Source organism: Sphaerodactylus townsendi, linkage group LG04 (genome assembly GCF_021028975.2).
Source record: "Sphaerodactylus townsendi isolate TG3544 linkage group LG04, MPM_Stown_v2.3, whole genome shotgun sequence".
Taxonomy (NCBI): domain Eukaryota; kingdom Metazoa; phylum Chordata; class Lepidosauria; order Squamata; family Sphaerodactylidae; genus Sphaerodactylus; species Sphaerodactylus townsendi.
This window is the reverse complement of record NC_059428.1, coordinates 198,662-224,947: the sequence shown is the minus strand read 5'-3', so window position 1 is coordinate 224,947 and position 26,286 is coordinate 198,662. Positions and strand designations below refer to the sequence as shown.

The 26,286-nt window shown below is 51.1% G+C and overlaps 1 protein-coding gene across 1 annotated transcript; it reads right to left on the bottom strand.

Annotated features, from left to right (window-relative positions):
* Positions 1–505: 505 nt before the first annotated feature.
* On the bottom strand, positions 506–18,209 carry COQ8B (coenzyme Q8B). Its single transcript, XM_048493972.1, has 14 exons — positions 17,973–18,209; positions 15,917–16,225; positions 13,951–14,017; positions 10,865–10,942; positions 10,473–10,595; positions 10,021–10,106; positions 9,122–9,262; positions 8,898–8,979; positions 8,346–8,439; positions 7,352–7,493; positions 6,763–6,870; positions 6,585–6,650; positions 6,321–6,407; positions 506–4,459 (listed from the first exon to the last, which is right to left on the bottom strand). The coding sequence occupies exons 1-14, from the start codon at positions 18,063–18,065 to the stop codon at positions 4,157–4,159; spliced, it is 1,779 nt and encodes a 592-aa protein (XP_048349929.1). The 5' UTR covers positions 18,066–18,209; the 3' UTR covers positions 506–4,156.
* Positions 18,210–26,286: the final 8,077 nt, after the last annotated feature.

The window sequence follows — 26,286 nt, the reverse complement described above, 5'->3', positions numbered from 1 at the left end:
GTGTCGAATGGCATGGACATTGAGAATCACCCAAGACAATAAGTCTGGGAAACCCGCCCAATGCCCAGATCGCCACTACACTCCAGCAATCTCTGACCGGGCAGGCTTCCGATGCGGCTATAGGGCGTACCGGTACACCAGGAAGAACAGCCAACCTCTCCGGGGCCAAATCCACTCTAGGCCGACACACTCCATGCCAGTGATCTCTGGGACAGGGGCAGCCCTAAAGGGGATAGAATCTCGGACGAGAGACTAACGCTGACACCGCCCCGGCCCTGTGTTGAGACGCTGAAAGGGGCGGGAGAGCACTTGCTAAACCTGGGGGTGTCATGCTGGCGCCGAAAGTATGCAACCGTCTCGCCTTCACGCACCCAGGTTTCGGTGACACAAGCCAGGTCCATCTGTAGCTCTCCGAGAAAATCCCGGAGTACTATGGTCTTATTATTGTACTATGGTCTTATTAATGACAGACTCTCAGATTAATGTCAGACTCTTAACAACTCACTTAAAGTTCCAAGGAATTTATTCTTGACAGAAGAGCATCAGCAAAGAGAGTTCTGTTAAAAGGGCGCCAAAACCAGTGATAATATAATGTAGCATTCCCCACCCCCCATGAGAATACAGTCACCAGTGTGTCCAAAGGCAGAGGCTGGGAACACTTCTCCATCTCAGATCTTCAAGGACGATGAGATTAACACCTGCAAAATGCAACAAGCACAGAACAAAGCCATTCCCCAGCTCCTGCCCCCCCCCCCCCCCCCCGACCTAGCAACGGCATCCTAACAGTGTGTGTGGGAAAAATCTTAGTCCTCAGGTCACCCAAATGCACAAGCTGAACAGAGAATCTGATGTACTGAGGGTATCAAACCAGGCAGAAACAGCACCCCCACCCCCACTGCTCCAGAACTGTACCATAATCGCTGCAACAGCTCTTAAAGGTAGAGCAGATAATTAGCCCCATGTCAGATGTGGGAAGGGTACTTGAAGTCATGAAAACCACGGCTTCCCCAAGGGTCTCTGAATGAGCTGGCAGCCAAGGGCAGAAGCGGTGCATTGCTGCCACCGTCTCAGCTGAGGCCTAGACAGGACTTGCAGTGTCAGCCCAATGGCATCTGTTGCTCTCTAAATATGACCCCATGCCTTCAAGCGCCTCAGAGCCCCCTTTGCGCTGGGAAACTCTAATTGAAGCAATGTAGAAACAAAACGGTCAATATTTGTTTATAAATTTTTAATTAATAAATATGCAGTCTCCGGAATCATAGAACCATACAGCTGGAAGAGACCACAAGGACCATCCAGTCCAATCCCCTGCTTTGCAGGAACGCACAAGCAAAGCACTTCTGACAGATGGCTACCCAACCTTTCTCTAAAAACTTCCAAAGGTAGCAACTCCAACCCCAACCTAAGGCAGCAGGTCCCAGGAATGAATGGAATAGGAGCCAGTTTGTTCTGTTTTGCCAGTACAATCCGATCGGGCCTGAAAGTTCAGACTTGCTCTCTCCACAGATTATAAATTGAGATGTATTCAGCAAAGAAATTATGTTTAGGACATTCTGGACACCACAGCAAGTTTAATAAAGACTGAGTAGAGTCTAACTGTTGGCGCTGTAAGGATGCAGTCCTTAAACATGGATGTGACTTGGGTGTGTCATGTAGTTTTTCTGGGAGGAAGTTATAGCTCATATCAATTCTATATTAAAGTGTTCATTGATTTTTGAGGATGCCAGTGTACTTTTAAACTATCTGCCCATCTCTTGGAGGCTAACTGATGGTCAAAGGAAATAGACCCTCCATGCCCTTACCACAGCTAAAAAACTGTTGGGAGAGATAAATGCCCTCTTCTCATGAATCAATCTTTATCAGCATTTGAACTCATGGCATATAGACAACAATTGCTCATGGCCTTATCTTTAGATATTTGGAAAATTTTCATAGAAACAAATGGAAATCTGGCATAGCTGGTGTTATATTTTTGCTTCAACTCCCCACCCACCCGTTTTTAATTAAGTTACTGAATTTTTGGTTCCCCTTCCTTGTTCTTTTTTCTAAAGCAGTAATTTTTAGGAAGCGGGAGCTCCATGTGGCAGGTGAACGAGGGGCTTCACCTTAGGAACACCCTTCCCCAAAACATTTCTCTTGACCCTGGCCTGGAGTGACAGAGTCACACTTTCTTTCATATTTTTATGGCCCTAGAATTTTATTCAGTTTTATGCAGATTTTTTATTCAGGTTTATACAACTTTTTGAGAGCTCTTTGCTTGTTTTCTTCTGTATGATTATTCTGTGGTTTTACTGCCATATTATGAGGCACTTGAAACAGGCTGCCTTAGTGGAGTCTGCATAAAGGACCTGCCAACTAGAACGATACGGTCAAAGAACAGCAAAGTCCTGCACAGCAAAGTCCAGCTGCCTCTGACAAGCCAGCCAACAGCCCACACAGGAGGGAAGGGGAATGGGCAGAAACAGGAGCCCTGGAACTCGGCCCCAGAGATGATCAGCAATCTCCTGCCCAGTGCTGTGGAAGACGGGCACAAGAATATTGGCAAAGTCTCAGGCACAGCCAAGCAGAAGGAGATTTGGGGCCAGGGTCAGTGGGTGGTGGGAGAGGATCTTGTCAGAGGCTGGGAAAGGAGGAAGCAACCCCCCCCCCCCCGCCCGGGGTACATCAGCCCTGAGTACAGGCAGCAGGGCCCCTGCTATGGTGACTTTGCTGGGAAAGGGACTTTCTAAAGCTTTTTTGAAAGGAGTCAACAATCCAGCTAGCTGAAATTCAGACGGATCAAGCATTTTCCAACATGCCCTCCTAATTCCATGTGCACTGCAGCCCAATTTCTTTTTCTGGTTTTGGATCTGTCACATGAGTTGAATTATTAAAATATTCTGTTTTCATTTTGGATGTAAGCAGGCTGATGGCTGAACGTCAGCAGTCCCGATACAATCCAAGCAAATTCACAACCACACTGAAAATCCTGGATGTCCCTGACTGTTCAGAGAAGCTGAGCAGAAACAGGCCCACGGCCAGAGGGGATGGAGGGGAGGTGGTCCTGCTGATTCAGACACTGATCCTCATCTAGCACCCAATGAGATCACAGACTCAGTGAAGAAACACCCACACACCAACATTTCAAACTGCAATTGTCTTCATCACCTGTCCCCCCACAAACCCCCATTTAAAAAAACACAACAACTGCTGTCAACAGAGGCACACCCCCAGGTCTGCCAGAACAGGCACAGTCCATCCACTCTGCAAAGGCTGGGAAAGGGCAGATGGGGCTTTCAGCACCTCCCCTCTATGCTCCCCTTTAGGGCTTGGCTCTGGTTCTCCTCCCACCCCATTTAAAAGGAAAGGGAGATATAGATCAGTAGCCCTAGCCCCAGAGCAGGATGTTGTCCTATCTTCTCCAGTCCCAAATGAGAGGCAGCAGACTAGAAATCTGGTTCCTGGGTCCCAGAAGCCTCCAAGCGATGCTTCTGCCTTCCATATAGAGGTAAGAGGGAGGAGCTTGGATTGGCCATGCCCACACCAGCCTGACCAGCTTTTGTTCCTCAATTGGTTCTGGCAGGCTGGCCAATAGAGCCCTGCCATGCCTTCCCAAAAGGCACCTATTTTCTTTACCCCATTCCTGTGTTGTTTACAGCAACAGTTTCCACCATACAGGACACAAACAGGTCAAGTGTACAAGGGAGCACAAGGCAGCTGACAGCCACTGGGAGCATGAGGGCCAGGGCCAGTTCAATATCTGAACAACTTTGCCCCAGGAAGGTGATTTCCTCTCCAGAGGGAGCAGCAGCACACATCACGCGGTGATGAGAGGCAGAGGCCTTGGATTGCAGCAGGGAGAACCTTCCCACTGCATTCCTACAAGGCTCTCTCAAATGACAGGAACATTGGGGGTGGGGGTGGGGCTGGTCTCTCACAATTCAGGTGGCTACAGGTGAGAGAGGCACAGCAGGTGCTGGCCAGCCTTGCCCCAGTGGAGGGCAGATGGCAAGATGCAAAGCACCAACATGATGTCCATTCCTTGGGAGCACTTCTGGTGATCCCAGACAGTGGCCGCTGCAAAGAAGATCCTGCACCACAAATCAACAGTGCCCCAGTTTGGCTGCAGGAAGGACAGATCCCACTCTCCAGTTCTGGCTCATGCCATTTCCTTGAATTAAGTGCCCTTTGCCAACTCTGCGTCCTGCTCCCGCACTGCGTACTGCGTATAAGCATCCTCAAATATCTCCCGGCAGGGAATGACTGCACCCAGGTGGGCACAGATGAGGAAGCAGCCTGCCATCTTGCGGTGGAGAGAATAGCTCTCTTCTGGAGGGGAGCACAGGCGATGCTTCAGCATCACAGGGATGAGCTTCTGGATACTGCGGGTTGTGTTCTGGGTGCGGAAGTTGAAGGGGCCAGCAGCAGAGAAGGCCTCACCCAGGATCATCACCATGTCTACGTGTGCCTCCTCAAATGCCTGGCAGAAAAAGTAGGGAGAAGGGATTCAGGCCTCGCAATCCAACCCGCCCCCAGCCTACATCTCCCCACCTCCACCCCCAAGTATTGCTGCCGCTCACTTCCTAGATCATGTGTACAAATGACTAATAGGGGAGTATTCCTGGGTTGCAATTTGGCATGACTCTTGATTGTCTGTCCTGGCCTAGACATTTTTTTTCCAGAAAATCCCTCTCTCCGCCCACAAAAAGCTTAATGCCCATACCACTAGGGCAGTGGTAGCAAACCTATGGCACTCCAGATGTTGATGGACTACATTTCCCATCAGCCCCTGGCAGGGACTGATGGGAATTGTAGTCCATGCTGGCAGGGACTGATGGGAATTGTAGTCCATCAACATCTGGAGTGCCATAGGTTCGCCACCACTGCACTAGGGTTTTTTTTCCCTCAGATTATCTGAGTATCCAAACATTTTCTACATTAACCCCTACGGCAAATCTCTGTGGGTCGCTGGGGAGTGGTTTTATGAGGCAGGCACGAAATTTGGGCCTCTCTAGACAGTTTGCATGCCTGCTCAGTTCTCTCTCTCTCTCTGTCTGTGTGTGTGTGTGTGTGTGTGCACGCGTGTGATCAGCCTCCTCTTGGCCCACTTTTATATAATTTCTAAAACCAATTAAATGCTTGTTAAAAAAACACTATCAGTAACTACAATAGAATTGCTAATTTGGGAGGAGAAAAATGACATTTCCCCAATAAAATAAATATTGCAACTTGCATCCAACAACTATGTGTTTTCCTGGAGAAAGAATGGAGTGAATCCACTCCATGATGTGCCTCAAAAAAGGATATTTATTCTGCAGAATCACTCACCTCCAGAGAAGCCCTAGGAAGGATCAGATCTACGCAAGAACTGTGACTAGCCCAAGTTACCCAGCTGGTTTTTGGGTGCACAAACTAATCTAGTTCACCAAATAAGCTTCAGGTTCTCCATATTAGAGTGCACCTGCTCTTAACCACTACACCACGCTGGCTCTCAACCTACATAGAGAGTTTGGAGTTTTTGGTAATCCATTTTCTTTATGAGGTTCCAAAGGAGCTCCAAACGGAAATAATTGATCTGCACTGTGATACCGTGATGAAGCATAAATTTTCTGAAGTTGGTTGTAACAAATTTTACCAATTTTGGAGTCTAAATTACTCCTAGCCTAAGGCTTTTGCTGCTAAAATTTTGTCTATGTTGGGCAACATATGTATGTGAACAGATCTTCTCTTGCAATCCAACCCTAAATCTAAAGCAATATCTCAGTTTACAGAGACACCTGAACGGCACACTCAAAACTACTGCAGCAGAGACTTTCAACTCCAGATTTAGATGCAGTAGTTCACAGCAAGAGGTGCTCATTATCAAAGACTATTAAATAAAATACTGTGAGAGTGTTATTGTTTTAAGCATGTTTATATTTTAAGTAAAAAATATAATTGACTTTGCCTGTATCTTCTATAAAGTTTGCATCACCGGTATGTTGCATGACATTTTATGGTATAACAAAAGGACATTTATGTTATACCTGGTCATTGTAACCAATGAGTTTGACAGTCCTGCCCTAGAACATTTCAGACTAGTTTCATTGGCCAGGGCTTTTCCTAAGGCATGCTAGGAACTGTAGCTCTGGGAAGATGACAAAAAGGCAATGCATTTCCAAGGAGCACAATTTCCAGGGGTCCCTGTTATATGTACAGCCTTTGCAAGACTTACCAAGACAAAAGAGCGAGAACCTGCAAACTTTTGAAATGACTCCCCAGTGCCCACCTGCAACCCCCAGGGTGTCAGGATCCCTGAAGGGCCAAAAACAGCCCACATGGGGAAGCCTTTACGTCCTCACCTTGGTCTCAAACCCTGTCATGAACTTGAGGTCCTTGGATTTCTGAAGCACTTTGGCCCTGTTGCCATCAGCAGCTGCTCTCACCACCTGGCCAGGCACAGAAAAAGGACTTGTTTGCGTGATAAAGCCCACTCCACCTCAGGGGCTTGCAGATTCCTCTAGCGCCCAAGGGAGGGCATCCATAGGGCAGGTTTGGGTCCTGGCCAGCAAAGGCTTTCTGTTCCCAAACCAGCAGCCAGTTCTGGACAGAAGCGCATCCCTTACCTCAATGTAATGGTCAGTAAACTCCTTGCTGAAACCTCGGCTGGCTCCAAAGTCTAGCAGACTCACCTGGAAAAAGCAGACAGGTGTGTGAGACAGACAGGGGGGCTGCAACAGGAAGGGGACACGGTCCCTCAGACCCTCCACTACAAGGTTCACAGGAAGCACAAGAATTTCACACCTTGTGTTTCTGGGCGTCGTAGAAGAAATTGGACCAGTTTGGATCTGTTTGCATGAAGCGGAATTCAAAGAGCTCACGCAGGCAAAGGCGAAGAATGTGGGAGCAGATCTGAGGAGAAGCCAGAGGGAGAGTTAGCCAGAGGCAGTGTGGGCGGGAAGAGGGGTCATCTGTCCTCCTGGTGGGGGAGCCCTCCTGCCCCAGAATGGGGGGCTCTCCCTCCAGCCGCGACTAACCAGCCATGGGAAAAACCTCCTTCTAAGAACGTTTCTATCAGAAGGCAGGGCGAGCAGTTCTGCCTCTCAGCAGTGACGTAGTGGTTAAGAGCAGGTGCATTCTAATCTGAAGGAACCGGGTTCAGTTCCCTGCTCTGCCTCTTGAGCTGTGGAGGCTTATCTGGGGAATTCAGATTAGCCTGTGCACTCCCACACACGCCAGCTGGGTGACCTTGGGCTAGTCACAGCTTCTCAGAGCTCTCTCAGCCCCACCTACCTCACAGGGTGTTTGTTGTGAGGGGGGAAGGGCAAGGCCCTTTGAATCTCCTACAGGAGAGAAAGGGGGGATATAAATCCAAACTATTGCTCCTCCTCACCTCGTTGCGGATCTCTTGGTCCAGCGTCTGGCACTGGTCCAGAGGGACGCCACCCACCAGCTCCATAGACAGGACTCTCCTTGTGGACAGCTCATCCACCACTGCTGGCACCTCAAAGAACGGGTCTCCTTCCAGGAGCTGCCTGAGAAAGGGGGAGGTGACAGAGGAAGGCTTGCTGTGAGGTGGAGGGTCTTGCCACACCCACTGGGTTTACACTGCTGAGTAAGCCCACCCACTCCACAGAAAACACTTGTGGAAGAGGTAGGCTGCAAATGGAAGGGAAGATCACTAACAAAACTGCTGCACTGTTCTGGCCTGGGTGGGTTTTTTCCCCTCTTCGGTTTGGATTCTGGGACTAATTGCTGGAAACCCAAGGGGAAAGGCTGGAGGGATGCTCCCTTTTTAGCTAGTTTGTTTTTAGATGGACACTTGAGACAGAAACCAGAATGTTGAGGATTTCCACAGCTGGCAGAAAAAGGCCATCGACTGCCAAAGCTCCAGGTACCCAATCTGGGGATGCAATGAAAGGGCCAGATCATGTCCCAAGAGGGAGAAAGGAATTCGTGGGTATCCAAAGAAATGTGCTGTCTGGCCAATCACAAACAGATTTTGGAACCTGTCCCTCAAAGGAGAAACTTAAACAACAGGCACGTGCCCTCTTTTTCCAGCAGCAGCCCTGCTTTGCAAGGGTGGGCGTCTCTCTCATGAGAACTTTGCTGGAAAGCAGCGGAGAATCAAGTTGCTTTTTTTCACCTCAGGTGAAAGGGGGGCAGGGTTGTGCCTCTTGTTGCGCTGGGCTTCAGAGGTGCTGAAGGCAGCCTGGCGCAACCTGGCATGGCAGGCACAGGGGGAGAGATCTCGTTTCAAATCCCCACTCAGCCTGCAATGCCCTCTCTCAGCCCGACATTATGGAACAGTGCACAACCACACAACCAATGGAAGAGTGCCCAACAGCACACAAAGAAGGACCGACCCAGTCAAGAACGTCCCCCACCTGAACCTCCTGGCGCAGTCAGCTTCCCGCAGATAATCGCATTCCCAGCCCAGCTCCTTCTGCAGGACCTGCAGGGTTTTGTCTGCGAAGAGGCCTGGGGGTGGGGTGGGTAGAAGAGAGATGCTGAGTGAGCCCAGCTGCACCACGAGCATCTGCAGGACTGGCAAGGAGGCATCGGGCTCAGCACCCTCCTTCCAAGGCCCATCAAGGCTGCGTGGAAAGCTGGGCCATCCCACACACAGAGGACCTCCTCCTTCTTTCCAAAATCTGCGAGCCCACCCAGACTGCTGGATGCCCGGCCACTCTGGACCACCAACATCCCAGCCCCCAGTCAACCTCTTGCCACCCGCAGCTGCTCAGCCTCTGTGGCACACAGAGGACAGACGGCTTCTTTCCCAGCTCCAGTGGAGGAGGATGTCAACCTGGGCTCATGACTTCTCACTCCTCCCGCAATTGCCCTGGCTTCAAGGGCATCTGGCCAGCCAGTTAAGAGGCTGCAATCTGTTCCAGGGTCCCCTCACACCCCTTCGCCTGCCCACTCCTGCCAATCACCTTCGGGCAGCACCACACTCATCTTCAGCACGGAGAGAAAGTTGTCTACGTCACTGCGGATGCTTTGAGCAATGCCAGGGTACTGTAGAGGAGGAAGGAGAGGGGCCATCGGAGGGCACCAGCCAGGCCTCCTGCCCCAGGATGCCCAGTCTCACCCGCTCTGTGCGCCAGTAACAATGACACCTCCTTGTGCCCCTCTGCGAGGCCCCCCCCCCACACTCTACCTGGATCTTCAGAGCCACCACTCTGCCATCCATCAGCACTCCTTGGTGCACCTGGCCAATGGAGGCGGCTGCAAACGGTGTCTCCTCAAGCGAGGCCACTTTCTCCCACCAGTGACTGCCCAGCTCTTCCACCAGGACACCCTGTAAGGCCAGCAACAAAGGGAGAATCAGACAGGGCCAGCACAAACCTGCTGACTGCACAACAGGCAGGAAAGCTGTGGGGCAGCGTTGGGTAGAAGGGGAGGGGCGCACAGCTGCCCAGCAACAGTTCACAGGATGGAGGCACAAACTAGGGCCCACAAAAACCTCTTCTTCCTGACCCAGAACTAAAAAACTCCAAAAAACCTTGAGGAATAGTGCTTAGCATGTCTGATGAAGTCCAACAAGACCTGGGTCTGAATGCCCATGGAGTTGATAGCTTGCTCCCTCACCAAGCTTGCTCCCTCACCAACATGATATCCCTTCAAATATCTAAAGGGATATCATGTTGGTGAGGGAGCAAGCTTGTTTTCTGCTGCTCCAGAGACCGGGACCAGGAGTCGTGGGTTCAAGGGGAAGGAAACGAGACTCCACCTGAACATCAGGAAGAACTTGCTGACAGTCAGGGCTGCTTGACAGTGGAATTTGCTGCCTCAGAGTGGGGTGGAGTCTCCTTCTTGGGAGGTTTTAAAGCGAGGCTGGGTGACCATCTGTCAGGAGTGCTTGGATTGTGTGTTCCTGCATTGCAGGGGGTTGGACTGGATGGCCCTTGGGGGTCTCTTCCAACTCTATGATTCGCTGGGAAGTCAACAGAATCATGAGACCCACAAGTGCTTGGCCTTCAGCACCCACATCAAACAGCTTATGCCATAGAAAACACCACCCCACACCGTCTTTCCTCTGAAAACACTGCTGCTCACCTTCATCTGAGTCGGAGGCATGAAGTCTGCACTCTGGCGGACACGCTCAAAGATCTCTTGCAACTGTGGGCTCAGGAAGCTGTTGTCTGTGGAGAGAGTGGTTAGTGGGGGGCTTCACACGCAATGGGCCCCATGGCTGCCCCCAAGCAATACTGAAGGCTCCGAGGAAGCAAATTCATTAGGCCAGTGGGGAAACCAGTGCTTGCTCGCTTTAAGAGCATAATCTTGTAAGCTCCGGCTTCTGGCTGCCCAATCCTGGGAACTCACAGTACAGAACCGCAGGCCATGCTGAGCACCCAGAGGAGAGACACAGGGAGGGAGGGAGGGAGGGAGGGAGACACAGAGTGACTTCAGAACCCACCCAATTGGTCTTCTAAGGGGTAGCCTTTCAACGCTAGAGCTCCCAAGAGTCAGACTGACAGCCAGCCCCGCCCCGCCCTCCTTATCCTTACCTTGAATGCTGAGCATCTGACCAATTTTGAGGGCTGCCCCACGCATCTTGCAAAGGGTGTCGACAATCCGCTCAGCATTGGCCTCAGACAGGAAGGGGTTGGAGTCCAGCAGGGGGCCTCCGTCTGCAGAGAGGGCCGGGAGAAGGAATCAAGCCCCCCGGCAACACTCATCTCCCAACTAAAGCCCCAACCTGCACCTCCCCTCCCCCCACAACCAAAAACAAAGGAAAGGGGGATCTTCTTTCATGGCTTCATTTTTCTTTTACATGGAATTGCGATCCTCCCCCACCACCACCCCCAGTCCCTTGCTGCGTATTCCGACATTCATTCAAGCAAGCATGTGAAATTGCGTATGAGCAACTCTTCCCAGTCCCCTCCATCCTGCTGCTTACTCTTGGGCTTTGACTGTCCATTCAGGGAACTCCTCGCCACCTCTGCCAAGGCTCCAAGGGCCAGACCCACAGCCAGACCTAGAAGGAAAGAATTTGTGAGGGTTTTGCTATCTGAATCAGGAGGCCAAAGAAGGTGTGGCAAGGAAAACACAGCAACTGTATGATGGCCAACTCTCAGCCATCTCTGGCCAACTCCACTAAGCACTGGTAGCTCTCGGCAAGTCTACCCTATGATCCTCAACCATGTCATGGTAACTTGGATATAACCCTCAGAACGGTCAATTGGTGTGCTGGTCAACATTTGCCTGCAGCAGTTTCTTAGCCCAACACAAATTACAGTTCCTCAGGCTGTGCGCAAGTGTTTGATTTTTTTTTTTGCTAAACATGTTTGCAACCAAAGATTCTCATAAAGCACCATCTTCTTCAATGTGCCCCATGCGTCAACTAAAGCCTGCCCCCTGCTGGCTGGTCCCCCACTTAAGGTGGTCTGTCTGGCATCAACCAGAGCCCAGGCCTTACCCACTTTGTGGAAAATGCTCCCTGAGGTCGGATAAGGACAACTATCTTTCAAAAGGGCGACTCACACTCAATTTGAAGTCCACCAAAACCTCAAGACCCTGTTTGTGCAGCCCTCTGAATAGCAGCATGTGTAAACGGGATGTTGGGGTTTCACAGACTGCAAATTGAGCATACTTATCAAGTACAATATGGCAGCTAAGCAATTCAATCTTACAATATAAGAGATGTGGTAGTAACACTGTAACTGGTCAGATTCCATTTGGAGTCCAGCAGGGCACCTCCGTCAGCACAGCGGGGGAATCAAGCCCCCCAGGCAACACTCGTCTCCCAACTACAGCCCCAACCTACACCTCCCCCACCCTTCCCCCCAAAAAAAGGACTTGGGAAAAAGGGATCTTCTTTAATGCCTCCGTTTTTATTTTACATGAAATTGTGATCCTCACTCCCCCCAATCCCTTGCTGCGTATTCTGACATTCATTCAAGCAAGCATGTGAAATTGTTTTTGAGCAGCTCTTCCCAGGGTTCTGTCCTGGGCCCAGTACTATTCAATATTTTTATCAATGACCTGGATAATGAAATAGACGGCATGTTAATCAAATCTGTAGATGATACCAAATTAGGGGTAGCTAATACGCTGGAGGACAAAGGTAGGATTCAAAACGATCTGGACAGAGAGCTGGGCCCAAATTAACAAAATGAATTTCAACAGAGATAAATGTAAGATTCTACACTTAGGCAGAAAAAATGAAATCCACAGATATAGGATGGGGAACACCTGGCTTGACAACAGTGCAAACAAAAGGGATCTGGGAGTCTTAGTAGACCACAAACTGAATGGGAGTCAGCAGTGTGATATGGCAGCCAAGAAAGCCAATGCAATTCTGGGATGCATCAATAAGAGTAAAGTGGCTAGATAGAGGGAAGTAATTATACCACTCCACTCCACATTGGTCAGACCTCACCTACAGTTCTGGGCACCGCAATTTAAGAAGGATACTGACAAGCTGGAACGTGTCCAGAGGAGGGCAACCAAAATGGTAAAAGGTCTGGAATCCATACCCTACGAAGAGAGGGAGCTGGGGATGTTTAGTCTGGAGAAGTGAAGGTTAAGGGGGGACATGACAACTATGCTTAAATATTTGAAGGGATGCCATGTCAAAGAGGGAGCAAGCTTGTTTTCTGCTGCCTCAGAGACTAGGACATGGAGTAATGAATTTAAGGTGCAGGAAAAGAGATTCCACCTAAACATTAGGAAGAATTTTCTAACAGTAAGGGCTGTTTGACAGTGGAATGCACTGCCTTGGAGAGTGGTGGAGTCTCCTTCTTTGGGGGTTTTTAAAGACAGGCTGGATGATCATGTGTCGGGAGTGCTTTCATTGTGTATTCCTGCATGACAGGGGGTTGGACTTGATGGCCCTTGGGGCCTCTTCCAACTCTATGACTCTATGGAGTACTGAGTCCAGGTCTGGAGGGCTTCTTCTAGGAATAAATAGCAAAGGACAGCAACACAGATGATTAGGGGTTTGGAGACTTACATAGAAAGGCTGGGCAATTGGAAATGTTCAGCCTAGAGAAAAAGAGGCTGAGAGGGGATATGAGCATTCTTGAAGTACTTTGAGGACCATCATTTAGAGGAGGGAAGGGCACTACTCCAGCTGGTAGTGAAAGACAGGACTCCTAATAATGGGTTATGCATGAGAATGATGGAACATCAGGAAAATCTTTTAATGATAAAGTGGTCTAATCAGCTGCTCAAGGATGTTGTGGGTTTTCCCGCCTTGGGAGGTTTTTAAGCATTGACTGGGTGATTATTTGTCAGGGATGCTTTTAGATCATCCTGCATGGCGCAGGGGACTGGGCTGGAATGTCTTTAGGCCTCTTCTAACTTGTGACTTGATTTGACAAGATCTCCAACAAGCACCTTAAGCACATGTTATTATTTACAAGGCTTTTAAGGCAGCATAAATGGCCAGCTTCTTATGGCAGGACGGAATTCACTGTGGCTTTGATCTGTTGGTTTTAAACGTGACTTGGAAGCTGCCTCAAATTATGAGCAAAACTGGGATATAAATATTTTAATAAATAAATTTAAATGTCTGTTTAGTTCTGCATGTGTGCCTATAAGATTTTGAACCCCTGTAAAAGTGGGAGTCTGGGCCCTGTACCAGAATGGTACAGGGCCTCATCTGCTTTTATTTTATTCTGCTTCCCTCATCTGCTTTTATTTTGGGAAGACTCTTTCCCATGGGTGCAGCTGAGACAATGGCAGGGAGACTTGCACACATGAGGTAGTACCCAGTTTGACACTACATTTACTTATTTACATTATTTATAGTCTGCCTCAGGACAGCGCTGGGGAAGCCTGAACAGGGCTGCCTTAGAGGCAGACTTCACTTTGCACTGCTGCCTCCTACATTTGGACCCCTCCATGCCAACAGTGAGAAAGCCTGTGGTTGATACACAATCAGTCCGCTTCTACGCACCAAAGTACAACCCCCACTATGACTCACCCTGGCTGTTCCTCCCTCTCTCATGTTTTCAGTTTAAAGAGCACAATGAATCTTACCCCCAAAGTTTGCAAACCGTCCAACTCGTGTCACGGGCACTTTCCTCTCTCGAGCTCGCTCGCTAAGCTGAAGAACAAAGCAGAAGTCAGAGAAACCACCAAGGGCTGGGGAGCCTGTCTCCTTCAGGGTTTGCTTGCGAGTGGCTGACCACCATTGGAAACAGGATGCTGGATCAGAGGGACTTCCCCAAGGGGAGACACTGCTGTGCTTCTCAACTCCCTGAAGGACCACCTCATGCAAGACAACAAAGTCTGGCTCTCTATTGCTGCATAGGGCAAGGCTAGATCTAGCAGGCTTTGCTTGCAGGAGGGGACAGTTGGCTGAATGTTAGAAGAATCTTCCTAATGGTGGAAGGGGCCTTTCCAGCAGAAAAAGTGCTTTCAAAATGGATAAGTGGCAGCTGTCCCTTGCTGGAAGACTTCATCTGCTGGGAATGTGGCCAGTGTGGCATTTTTCCATCTAGGCCAGGTCTGGCACCCTACCTGTCTTGCTCTGACCTAGTCACAGTGATCCATGCAATGGTTACCTCCAGACTGGATTACAGTAATTCACTCTGTGCGGGGCTTCCCTTGAGACAGATCTGGAAACTTCCACTGGTACAAAATGAGGCTGCGTGGGTCCTTATGGGGGCACTGTGGACACCATTGCTCCATCAGCTAAATTGGCTCCAGGTGGAATACTGACTCAGGTTCAAGGTTTCAGTATTATCATTTAAAGCCCTAAATGGTCTGGGAGCATGGTACTTGTGAGAACATGTTTCTCAATATCTCCCCAAAAGAGCATTATACTCTGCAAAGAACAATTTACAGGTGATCCCTGGCCTGCAAAGTGTCCAGCCAGACCCTGGCTCTAGTCTTTTGACTAGAGCCAGGGTCTTCTCAGCATTGGCCCCAGCCCGATGGAACTCTGTCTAATGAGATCAGGGCCCTGTGGGATCTATCTCAATTCCACAGGGCCTGTAAGACGGAGCTGTTCCACCAGGCCAATTGCTGAAAGCAGCAATGGGGTTTAAATTGTGTGGCATGGGGATTGGGGGAATGTTTTCAGTTTAAAGAGCCTTTGGTTGGGTCTTTAAGGCATCATGATGGATTGTGTATGGTTTCATTAAAACAATGTTGGAAGCTGCTCTGAATCGGTGTTCTCTGTGTCAGGGAGAGTGGGATAAAAATCTTATCGACGAGTAGCAGTTCTCTTCCAAAGGTATTTTGAAGGGAGGTTAGAAAGAGGCTGCTGAATTACAATTAATAATGAAGCACAAGGACAATGTATTCTCCCGGACTGGACAGAGGCATCATTACCAAAGCAGATTTCTCCATGCCTACTATTACTCCAAGGAGCCCCATGGAACACAGTGAGAAGCCACAGTACTGCAGTCCAAGCTCTGCTCATGACCTGAGTTTGATCCTGATGGAAGTCAGTTTCCAGTAGCTGGCTCAAGTCTGACTCAGTCTTCCATCCTTCCGAGACTGGTAAAATGAGCTCGGTGGGGGTAAAGTATAGATGACCCTCAGCATATCACACTTGATCCAATCATGCCTACTGTAGCCACTTACATGCTATTGCCACGGGGTACCTGAATTCTCTCTTCTCTACTTAGGGACAGATGGACTCACATTCTAGCTCCCTCTGAAGAAGTGACATATGGCTCACAAAAGCTCATACCCAGCCAGAAATTCTGTTAGTGTTTAAGGAGCTACTGGACTCTTGGGCTTTTCTATTGCTCCAGAACTCTAAGACTACTTGGCTGTGGTGCAACTCATCAAGGCAACTTCATGTGCTTAGGCAGTGCAGGAGAAATTCTAGACCACTTTTTCCCTCCCTCAGTGTCACTCAGGATCAGTGTTATCACTTCCATACAGCATTGCTGACCCCAGGTTTCTCACTCAAGAGATTCCACTTCCTTCCCAAAGATGGCATGTGAGGTGCTCCAATACCCACTTATCTCGTATACCAGACAGTTCTTACCTTCTGCCTTACTTTACCCTGGCTCTCCTGCTTGGTTTTTGATCGAGATGCCCTTGCTTTCTGGATGTCTTCTATTGTGAGGCCCCTAAATGATGCAGACTGATGTATCAACTGCAGACAGCCAAACCTGGCATCCTTCAGAAGCTGGAAGCTCCCTTTGAAAAAGGGAAATGGCTGGGTTCCAAGAGGACACACTGTCCACCTAAAAGGATTTATGATGTGGCCAGCATTTGCTCCCCACTGAGAGGATATTTCTTGGTAAGACACATTCTGCTGCTCTTTTTGTAGAGATGCTGGCTCTGCGATGCCCTGGAGGAAAAGGAAAACCAGTGGATCTTCCTTAGTTTTAATTGTAGCCTGCATACCAAGCCCAGCTCTAGCAGCAACTTTTGGAGCCAAGATGCTTTAATCTGAGGCACACAGCAGCCATCTACAAACCACTAGCAAATTTGTGAATACCAGGACTAACAAAATCATTTGGACAGTCAGCTGTTTGCAATGAAAGACAGCATACAAGATAGTTACTATTAATACTAAAGAAAAGAAAACAGGATTTGGAAGGATCGCAGGAAGAGCTCTCTGAAATACCTTAAGGGTGCTGGAAAACAAAAGGTGGGGGTGTTCCCTGATTTTCTCCTCCTTTAAAATATGCACTAGAATGGGGACAACTCAGTGCAGTAGGATTTCCAACAGAAAGTGAAGTTTACTGAGAGTTGGTTTCCCCATTTTATCCCATCTTTTACAGAAGCAGCAAACTAGAAAATCTGATTTTCATCCCCTTCTATTCAAGAAACACAACACAAAGCATTAAACCAGGTACTGTGAGAGCCAGCATGGTGTAGTGGTTAAGAGTGGGTGCACTCTAATCTGGAGAAATGGGTTTGATTCCCCACTCTGCCACTTGAGCTGCGGAGGCTTATCTGGGAAACTAAATTAGCCTGTACACTTCAACACACGCCAGCTGGGTGACCTGGGGCTAGTCACAGCTTTTAGGAGCTCTCTCAGCCCCACCCACCGCACAGGGTGTTTGTTGTGAGGGGGGAAGGGCAAGGAGATTGTCAGCCCCTTTGAGTATCCTTACAGGAGAGAAAGGGGGGATATAAATCCAACTCTTCTTCTTCTACTGCTGACATAGGTGTCTACAGATTGGAAGAGCAAAATCTCTTCTCTTCCCCCCAGAAGAACAGGTCACAGAAGAAAGAGCTGCCCTCAGAATTCAACAGGCCCCGGTTCATCTCACTCACACCCTTGGCAGATCACCCACATTTTCTCCTCTGGGTGCTGAAGACAACAGGAGCCTTCTTGCGTTGCTCTCAGGGCAGCAGCATTTTGCAAACTCAATTGAGCAAGAGCAGCATTCCAAGTAAAGCTTCAGTCAGCCTGGTGGCTTAAGTTATCTACTGGGCCCAATTTCAGTAGTAAGGCTGGGCGGCAGTGTTTTATTTCTGCAGTTCCTGCAGCAGGTGGCAAAGGGGATGAAAGGCGCCCTTCTTCCCACACCGCCCACAGCAACGTCCCTCGGGACTATGTATTGTCAAAGGCTTTCATGGCCGGGTTCAACTGGTTGTGGTGGGTTTTCTGGGCTGTGGTCTGGTGGATCTTGTTCCTAACGTTTCATCTGCATCTGTGGCTGGCATCTTCAGGGGTGTCTCACAGAGAGATACACACAGAGGTGTATCACAGAGGTATCTCTCTCTGTGATACACCTCTGAAGATGCCAGCCACAGATGCAGGAACAAGATCTACCAGACCACGGCCACGCGGCCAGGACAGCCCACAACGACCAGTCCCTCAGGACTCCCACCTGTCAGCCAACGCAGCCTCGAAGGGAAGAGGAAGGGGTTCGAGGCAACCCCCTCCTTGGAGCGACCCACTCTGGGTTGGGCTTTCCTGAGGGTTTGCCTGGGGAGGGGAGACGGCCATGCATGCAGCCCGCCCTCCGAAGCGGCCGCTCTCTCCAGGAGAGCAGCTGATCTCTATGGCCTGGAGGGGAGCGGCCATGCGGAGAGTCCTCCAATTGGCGACCCCACCACCCTCGCCCCCGCCTGAAACTCACCCTAATCCGGCGGCCTCCCTGCGGTCCCGAAGGCCCGGCTGCCCCGGGCAGGGGGCGGCTCCCCCAGACCCTCCCCGCCGCCCTCCACCGCATCCCCGCCTCGGGGGGGGCCTAGGAGGGCGCTGCGGCCCTAAACGCCCCTGGACACACGGCCCTCCAGCGCCGCAGATGCCGAGGTCAAGGGTCACTCGGCGGGAAACGGAAAAGGAGCCGGCGAGCAGTCCCCACCGCGGTCCGGCCTCCCACTTCCGCTCTCCGGAAGACGAGCGCGAGGAGCGCCGGAAGGGAGAGCCAACCAGGTCGCCTGCAGCCGCGGAGGCTCCGCCCACGCTACTTTCCCGCGGTGCGCGCGCACTCCGTCCACGGCCGGGCGCGCCCGTCCTCCACGCCGCACCCCCGTGGCGCCCCCTGCGGCGGTGCGAGCGAAGGGAGGGGAGGGAGGTGCCGCCGCCGCACGTCCTCCCCCACCCCCGTTGACCTTCCGCGCACCCGTAGGGGCTCAGCTGGTCCCAGAACCACCTTCTGCTGCGACTCGGCCATGGAAGCAGCTGGCTGGGTGCCCGGCCTGGCCTACCTAGCGGGGTTGGTGTATCACAGAGAGATATCTCTCTGTGATATAGTTCTGTGATGGGAGGATGAAATGGTGGAAAGTTGCTGGATGACTTTGAGCCTAGCCTACCTCACAGGGTTCTCATGAGGCTAAAGTGGAGGAGAGGCCCCTGTGAGCTGCATTGTGCCCCCAGTGGGGAGAATGGCAGGTTTAGAAAGGACGTAAATAAACAATAAAGAAGACCGTTCAGGGTTAGCCTTGCCCCTTAGATGCGTGGTCGGGGGCGCTTCTCGAAAGGAGCCCAAATGGACTCAGCCCTTCTGGATCGAGTGCGGCCCTGAAGTGTGTCCTGAGCGGAGGAGGCTTACACTATGGGGACGAATGAAGCTTTGTGGGGGGCCTGAGGAGTGGCCTCAAAAGCCTCTCCGGAGAGGCAGCAGCAGCAGCCCCGTGGAATCCACCCTGAATCAGCATCACTTTTAATGTTCAAACTAGACAGCCTAGATTTTCCTTTTAAATCCACCTTAAAGGGAGGCTCTGGGCTCCCTAGTTTAAACAACATTGAATGAAATGCTGTTCAACGTGGGGGGGGGGGTCCACCCTGAAACAGCATAATTGTCAATGTTGTTTAAACTAGGGAGCTCAGATTCTCCTTTCAAATCCCGCTTAAGGGGAGAATCTACCCCCAAACTGGATCACTTTCAATATTGCTTAAACTAAGGAGCCCAGATTCACCTTAAAGGGAGGCTCTGGCCTCCCTAGTTTAAACAACATTGGAATTGATGCTGTTTCAGGGTAGATTCCCCAACCACCCCAGAAACAGCATAACTTCCTATGTTGGTTGTTGTGGGTTTTCCAGGCTACATGGCCCTGGTCTGGTAGATCTTGTTCCTAATGTTTCACCTGCATCTGTGGCTGGTATCTTCAGAGGTGTATGGCAGAGAGAAGTCTGTTATACACTGTGTCCAGACTTCTCTTATAACAGACTTCTCTCTGTGATACACCTCTGAAGATGCCAGCCACAGATGCAGGTGAAACATTGGGGACAAGATCTACCAGACCATGGTCACGCAGCCTGAAAAACCCACAACAACCAGTTGAATCTGGTTGTGAAAGCCTTCAACAATACTTTCAATATTTTTTTTTAATCTAGGGAGCCCAGATTCTTTCTTTAAATCAGGGGTAGGGAACCTGCGGCTCTCCAGATGTTCAGGAACTACAATTCCCATCAGCCCCTACCATCATGGCCAATTGGCCATGCTGACAGAGGCTGATGGGAATTGTAGTTCCTGAACATCTGGAGAGCCGCAGGTTCCCTACCCCTGCTTTAAATCCACTCTAAAGGAGATGAATTTAAAGAGAAAACCTGGGGAAAATTTGAGGGTGCCTGTCAGGGGAGCAATGTTTAAGTTAACAGTACCAAAATTTTAGGCTACCTTCAGGAGACTCTGCTGATGATACCACCCAGATTTAGTGAAGTTTGGTTCAGGGGGTCCAAAGGTATGGACCCTCAAAAGGGTAGCTCCATCTACTATTAACTCCCATTGGAAACAATGCGGGACGGGGTACCCCTTTTAGAACATAAGAACATAAGAACAAGCCAGCTGGATCAGACCAAAGTCCATCTAGTCCAGCTCTCTGCTACTCGCAGTGGCCCACCAGGTGCCTTTGGGAGCTCACATGCAGGATGTGAACGCAATGGCCTTCTGCGGCTGTTGCTCCCGATCACCTGGTCTGTTAAGGCATTTGCAATCTCAGATCAAAGAGGATCAAGATTGGTAGCCATAAATCAACTTCTCCTCCATAAATCTGTCCAAGCCCCTTTTAAAGCTATCCAGGTTAGTGGCCATCACCACCTCCTGTGGCAGCATATTCCAAACACCAATCACACGTTGCGTGAAGAAGTGTTTCCTTTTATTAGTCCTAATTCTTCCCCCCAGCATTTTCAATGAATGCCCCCTGGTTCTAGTATTGTGAGAAAGAGAGAAAAAATTCTCTCTGTCAACATTTTCTACCCCATGCATAATTTTGTAGACTTCAATCCTTAGTTTAAGGGTCCATAACTTTGGACCCCCTGAACCAAACTTCACCAAACCTGGCAGGTATTATCAGGAGAGTCACCTGATGATAGCCTATATTTTGGTGCTGCCAGCCTAAAAACTGCGCCCCCTGCTGGCCAACAATATAAAAACACTAAAAAATACCAAAAAAATTAGAAATGAGCCCAAATTTTTCTGCACTCCCAATGGTAGGCGCCTGGGATATTTGTCTCTGGATGTCTCCATTGTATCTTCACCCCTGGCCCCTCCCTCCTGATATTTGGAGTGAGCTTTGAGTTGGTTCTAGATGTAGAAAGAAGGAACTTTTCCCCCAAGAGCTGTTCAACAGCCAGTTGCTCAAGGCCTACGTGTGCCACTTCCTGGCTGCAGGACACGCTGTACTTGGGGCAAAGGGAGACAGCTGGAGCACCCATTGCTGGCCATGCATCATTCACCAGTTTGAATCACTTTAAAAAAATGGCTGTCTATGCCTCTTCTAATCACCTCCCGATACCCTTTTCTTCGTTTGCCCAAAGTGGTCTCTGATGGGTGCACATGCAGCAATATCACCTCCCCACAAAGCACCCAGCCTTTTAAGCCACTCTTCCAAGGCTGTTGAGGGACCTTCTTTGCAAACCCCCCACCCCCATACACACACACAAACACACCAGGCAGGCATCAAAGAGGCCTCCTTGGACTCCCGGACAGGGCACAGTGGCACTTGAAAGCCTAAACAACTTCTTCTGGCAGAGCAGCTTTTGTGAGCTACGTCCACCTGGCCACAGATGTTGCCATCATGAACATATCCATTCTCAAGAACCGCAAGTTTCCTACTTCTGAATTTTCTAAAAGAAGATATTCAAGCAATGAATCATGAGCAGGCAATTTGCGAAACACAGATTGACCATTTCCTATGGGTACATTCCAGAGAGAAAAGAATTCTTGTACAAATTTCAAGTCTTCTTGGTTTTGTGTTTGAGGGGAGGTCTGGGACACATTTTGCTCGGTCAGTGCCATGCTACAGTGACCCCCTCCCCCAACCCTGTGAAAGCCATGGAGGTGCAATAGATTTTCCATGCTGCCTCTGGGGAGGGTGATGTAGCGTGAGCAAACTTTGGAGAGGGTTGCACAAGAGAGCTGTGACACCAGAGCTCACATGGCAAGGAAGGATGATTGATGTGATTTCTTGGGAGGATGAGTCATACTGGGATCTGGCACAGTCAAGGGGGAGAGGCCTGCTGTGGGGCCAATCCAAAAGCACCTGGTTACACCCAAGGAGCTCAAAGCAGCAGCCTTGTGAGAGACTTCCAGGTGAGTATCTGGCTGAGCATCAGGAACCCCATCAGTGGCTGTGCCTGCTGCCTTACTGGGGCTCCCATAAGGCCACATGGGGGTGGGGAGCAGAGCTCAGTGACTTCCGGGCCTGCACTGAAGATGTTTCATTCAAATCACACTGTTGCTGCCAGCCCCCAGGGACACCTGGCCCAGCTCCCAGGTGGGTCACTCCCCAGTTGGAATGTTGTCAGGACCATGCCTGTCAGTATCTTGATGTCTCGCTGTGTGTGATTTGCAATTGTTTTCCTGTTTCCCTCTTCCCTTCCTAGCAATCTCCTGGCGCCAGCCCATCTTCAAAGAGGTGTGAAAGGTTCCCAGGTCCTTTGTAACTTTGTAGTAGAAACTGTAGTGGACATTTGGTGTGGGGCGAAATGGGAGAAGGGGATTAAAGGATATAAGTCCTGGATCTGAGATCTCTAGCTCAGATCCTGCTTTACATTGTTACTCTTCACATCACCTGGAATAAACTGCTTTTGGACTTTCCTACTGTCTCTGTTATTTCCACGTTCGAGAGTCTGACATTAAGCAGGATCTCAAATTTGGACCTGCACTCGGATCCATCGCTGGCAAGGATGGAGCTACCGGCGGGTCCCTGGCTGGCGAACCTGGATGAGGGAACGGGGCGAGTCCCAGATAAGGACGAGATGCCCCGTGACCTGGACTTAGGAGACGAGGAGAAGGATGTTACCGTCCCCAACCGACACGATCCTCACTTGGGTGCTGCGTGAAGCACCAGTGGTGAGGAGAGCATGGGATCGCCCTACTCTTGGGCCCCCTCTCGGCGGCTGTGCTGGGGAGCCAAGGCAGCTGGGCAGCATGAGTCCACTTGGCTCACGCAACCCATGAACCAGGACATCTACTCGGAGTGGGACCCGGTGGCACAAAGCAAGTGGTCGCGGGTCCAGGTCCAGGCAGGGGCATGGGCCCCTGAGCAAGGCGCGGTGGCCTGGCGGCAGGAGTGAGATGAGATGCGGCAGAAGATACACTTCCTATGGCGCAACATGGAACTCCTCTTGGCCTGCGCCGAGGCGGCAGAGCGGGATCGCCAGGATCCACTGCAGCTGCCAACACTGCTGCCTCTGGAAAGGGAGCAACCGGTGCCTGCGCCCCCCAACGACAGGCCGCCAGGGCTGCCTGGGCCAAAGCCACCGCAACCCCTGCAGCGGCGGTGGCACTTGAAGGCCTGTTTTGATGGGATGACGGAGACGCTACCCTACTTCCTCTTGCAAGTCGAAAGCACATATGGAGAGGTGCAGTGGTGACTATGAGGATGAGATCGAGCAAGTGCATGAGGGGGGCCTCCTAGAGGGGGTGGCAGCCGGCTGGTACATGGGACTTTACAAAGGCCGGGTGCCAGAGCTGCGTTCCTTCCCCCACTTCATGTTGGCACTGCGGCGGCAGATTGAGGATCTGTTTGAGGAAGAGCAGGTCCATGCAAGATTGCGGCAAATCAGCAAGGGTCCTGATCCGTGAGAGAGTACATCTCGGAGTTCCACCAGTAGCCAGGGTGGTCCAGGATTGGCCGGAGCAGGTGAAGATTCACTTCTTCCGAGAGAGGCTTCACCCAGAGGTGGCACAGTGGGCCATGGTGACTATGGAGCCAACCTCCCAGGCAGAGTAGTACACGCGGGCGGGCGATCAGGGGTCCGTCTGTGCAGAGTGCAGCTACTGAAACAGCGAGGCAATCTCCCACTGGCTTTTCCCCGTCCCCCGTCAGGGGGCACCTCTCTGGCTCGCGGTGGCAAGGAGGCAGGGGGATCTCTTTACGCCTAGTGGCAATGGTTAGGACTTTGCCTGAGTTGCGGTGGCGAGGGGCACAAAGCGACCGTGTGCCCTAGCAAGAAACCTGACCCTTTGGTAGTCCCTGCCAGCAGCGCTACGAAGGCCAGGACGGCTAAGGGTCCAGAGAGAAAGTCCCCATTCAAGAAGGGTTCGGGACTACAAGTGGAGCCGCGTGAGGCGAGTTCAGCTTCCGAGGAGGTGGGTGGCCCCGAGACCAGTGAGGAGTCAGCGGGAAACGACAGCGACCTGGCCTGAAGCACACCCGATGCCAGGTCCCTTCTAAGGGCGCGGAACTGTGGGTGAGTGTAACCAACGGCCCGTTCCTTCTTTCTGTGACTGTGTCAAACCAGACTTGTGGGACTAGTGTGCAGACGCAGGCACTCATTGACTCAGGGTGCACCCGCTGCCTAATGCAGTCATCCCTAGTGGACCAGTTGGGGCTGCAGCGGGTTCCCCATGCTGCCCCATCATGTTTGAGCAGATGGACGGGGGTACATTAGGGGGCGCATCAGCCATGCATCGGACGGAACCTGTCCTTATCCAATACATGGGGCACTGGGAAGAGCGGCGGTTCATCATTGCCGAGATGGCCAAATATTCCCTGGTGCTGGAAGTGCCTTGGCTATGGGACCACGACCCCAATATCTCCTGGTCATCCAACTCTATCTGATTTGTTGACCCCCCTTGCGGCGACCATATGTCCAGTCTTCTGCCGCTGCAGGCGGAGGATTCCCACGAGGTGGCTGGGAGCGCACTGGACGTCTCGGCCATCCCTCAACCCTACCGGGACCTCCGGAGGGTGTTCAAGGAAATGGAGTGCGACAAGCTGCCACCCCACCGTAAGACTGACTGTAAGATCGAACTGCTGCCTGGTGCTGAGCTCCCGAAAAGCCATCTCTACCCCATGTGCCTGTTGGAAGCCCAGGCGCTTCAGGAGTTTTTGGACAAAAACTTGAAACGAGGTTTCATAAAAAGGGTAACAAGTGATTTTGCTGCTCCCGTACTGTTTGTGCAGAAGAAGGATGGCTCCCTTTGGCTGTGTACTGACTATCGGGGACTGAACGCAGTCTCTGCGTGCAACAAATATCCGTTGCCCCTGATCAAGGACTTACTGAGTTGTCTGGGGACGGGTAAATTTTTCACTAAGTTGGATTTGCGGGAAGCCTACTATCGGGTGCAGATCGCCAAGGGCTACGAGCACCTAACGGCTTTCAACATGAGGATGGGCCAGTTTGCCTACCGCGTCCTCCCATTCGGGTTATCTGGGGCTCCTGGGACTTTCATGTGTTTGATAAATGAGGTTCTCCAGGATTTTCTGTTCAAGGGGGTGGTGGTGTATTTGGATGATGTCCTTATTTACTCCCAGATGGGGGAGGAGCACGTTAAGACTGTGCGGGCTGTGCTACAGCAGCTCCTCGACAATGACTTGTTCGTAAAACTTTTCAAATGTGACTTTCATAAGGAGCGGCTGGACTTTCTGGGTTACCGGATCTCCAGCCAGGGGTTAGAGATGGACCCGGCTAAGGTGCAGGATGTGTTGCAGTGGCAGGAGCTCCAAACCAGGCGTCAGTTGCAGTCGTTCCTGGGCTTTGCCAATTTCTATTGGGACTTCATTCCTAATTTTGTCCGGCTGGCTCTCCCCCTCACTGATTTGCTGCGCACAAAGGAGAAGGGGCCAATGGCAACCAAGCCTTAGCTGCCATGGTCCCAGGAGTACGGGGCGGCCTTCCAGGCACTTAAATGCATCTTCACGTCAGAACCTATCCTACGCCATGGCGACCCTTCCAAGCCCTTTGTTGTTCATGTTGATGCTTCAGACAAGGCCCTGCTGCAAAGGGGGGAGGATGGGAGGTTGTATCCCTGTGCCTATCTCTCCTGCAAGTTTTTGGGGGCGGAGCATCACTGGACGGTTTGGGACCAGGAGACGGGGGTGATCAAGTGCGCTTTGACTGCCTGGTGCCATTGGTTGGAGGGCACGGCCCTCCCTTTCAAGGGGTGGACTAACCATAGGAACTTGGCAGTGCTTTGTGCCCCAGGGAAATTGTCCGCCAAGCAACTTCGTTGGGCTGACTTTTTCTCCCATTTCAACTTTACGCTGCACTTCCTCCCCGGGAAGTCGAATTGCTTGGTCGACGCCCTGTCTTGGTTGCCTGATCCCTCCCTGGGGGACCCCGCCCCGATCAGGACAGTGTTCTCCCCGTCCCAACTGGGCTTGGCGGTCATCACCCATAGTCAGGCGGCGTTTTGCTCCAGTCTCCCCGCCGTGCCCTCATCGCTGGCGGAGGCCCTCAGGGGGGCGGGGGCCCCTGAAGTGCCACAGGAGAAGGGTGCTGACCAACTGGAGAAACGGGGAGAGTTCTGGTGGAAGGGGGATTGGCTTTATGTGCCTCCAGCAGCGCGCCTTCTAGCATTGCAGGGGTGTCATGATGTAAAATCGGCAGGACACTTTGGGTTTGTGAAAACATTGCATTTGGCCCATAGACAGTTTTGGTGGAGGACGTTGAGGGGGGATGTGGAAGCTTATGTTAAAGGTTGCCCCACATGTGCAATGGCCAAGAGGGCGCAAGGGAAGTTGCCTGGCCTCCTCCAGCCCCTGCCAGCACCCCCC

Excerpts from the sequence above, each read along its gene's own strand:
- COQ8B (XM_048493972.1), bottom strand. The coding sequence starts at position 18,065 with ATGCGGTGGAGGGCGGCGGGGAGGGTCTGGGGGAGCCGCCCCCTGCCC. Across the intron at positions 10,596-10,864 it reads TGGACAGTCAAAGCCCAAGA|ACGGAGGCCCCCTGCTGGAC; the intron begins GTAAGCAGCAGG and ends CCCTCTCTGCAG. Across the intron at positions 6,651-6,762 it reads ACGACGCCCAGAAACACAAG|GTGAGTCTGCTAGACTTTGG; the intron begins GTGTGAAATTCT and ends TGCTTTTTCCAG.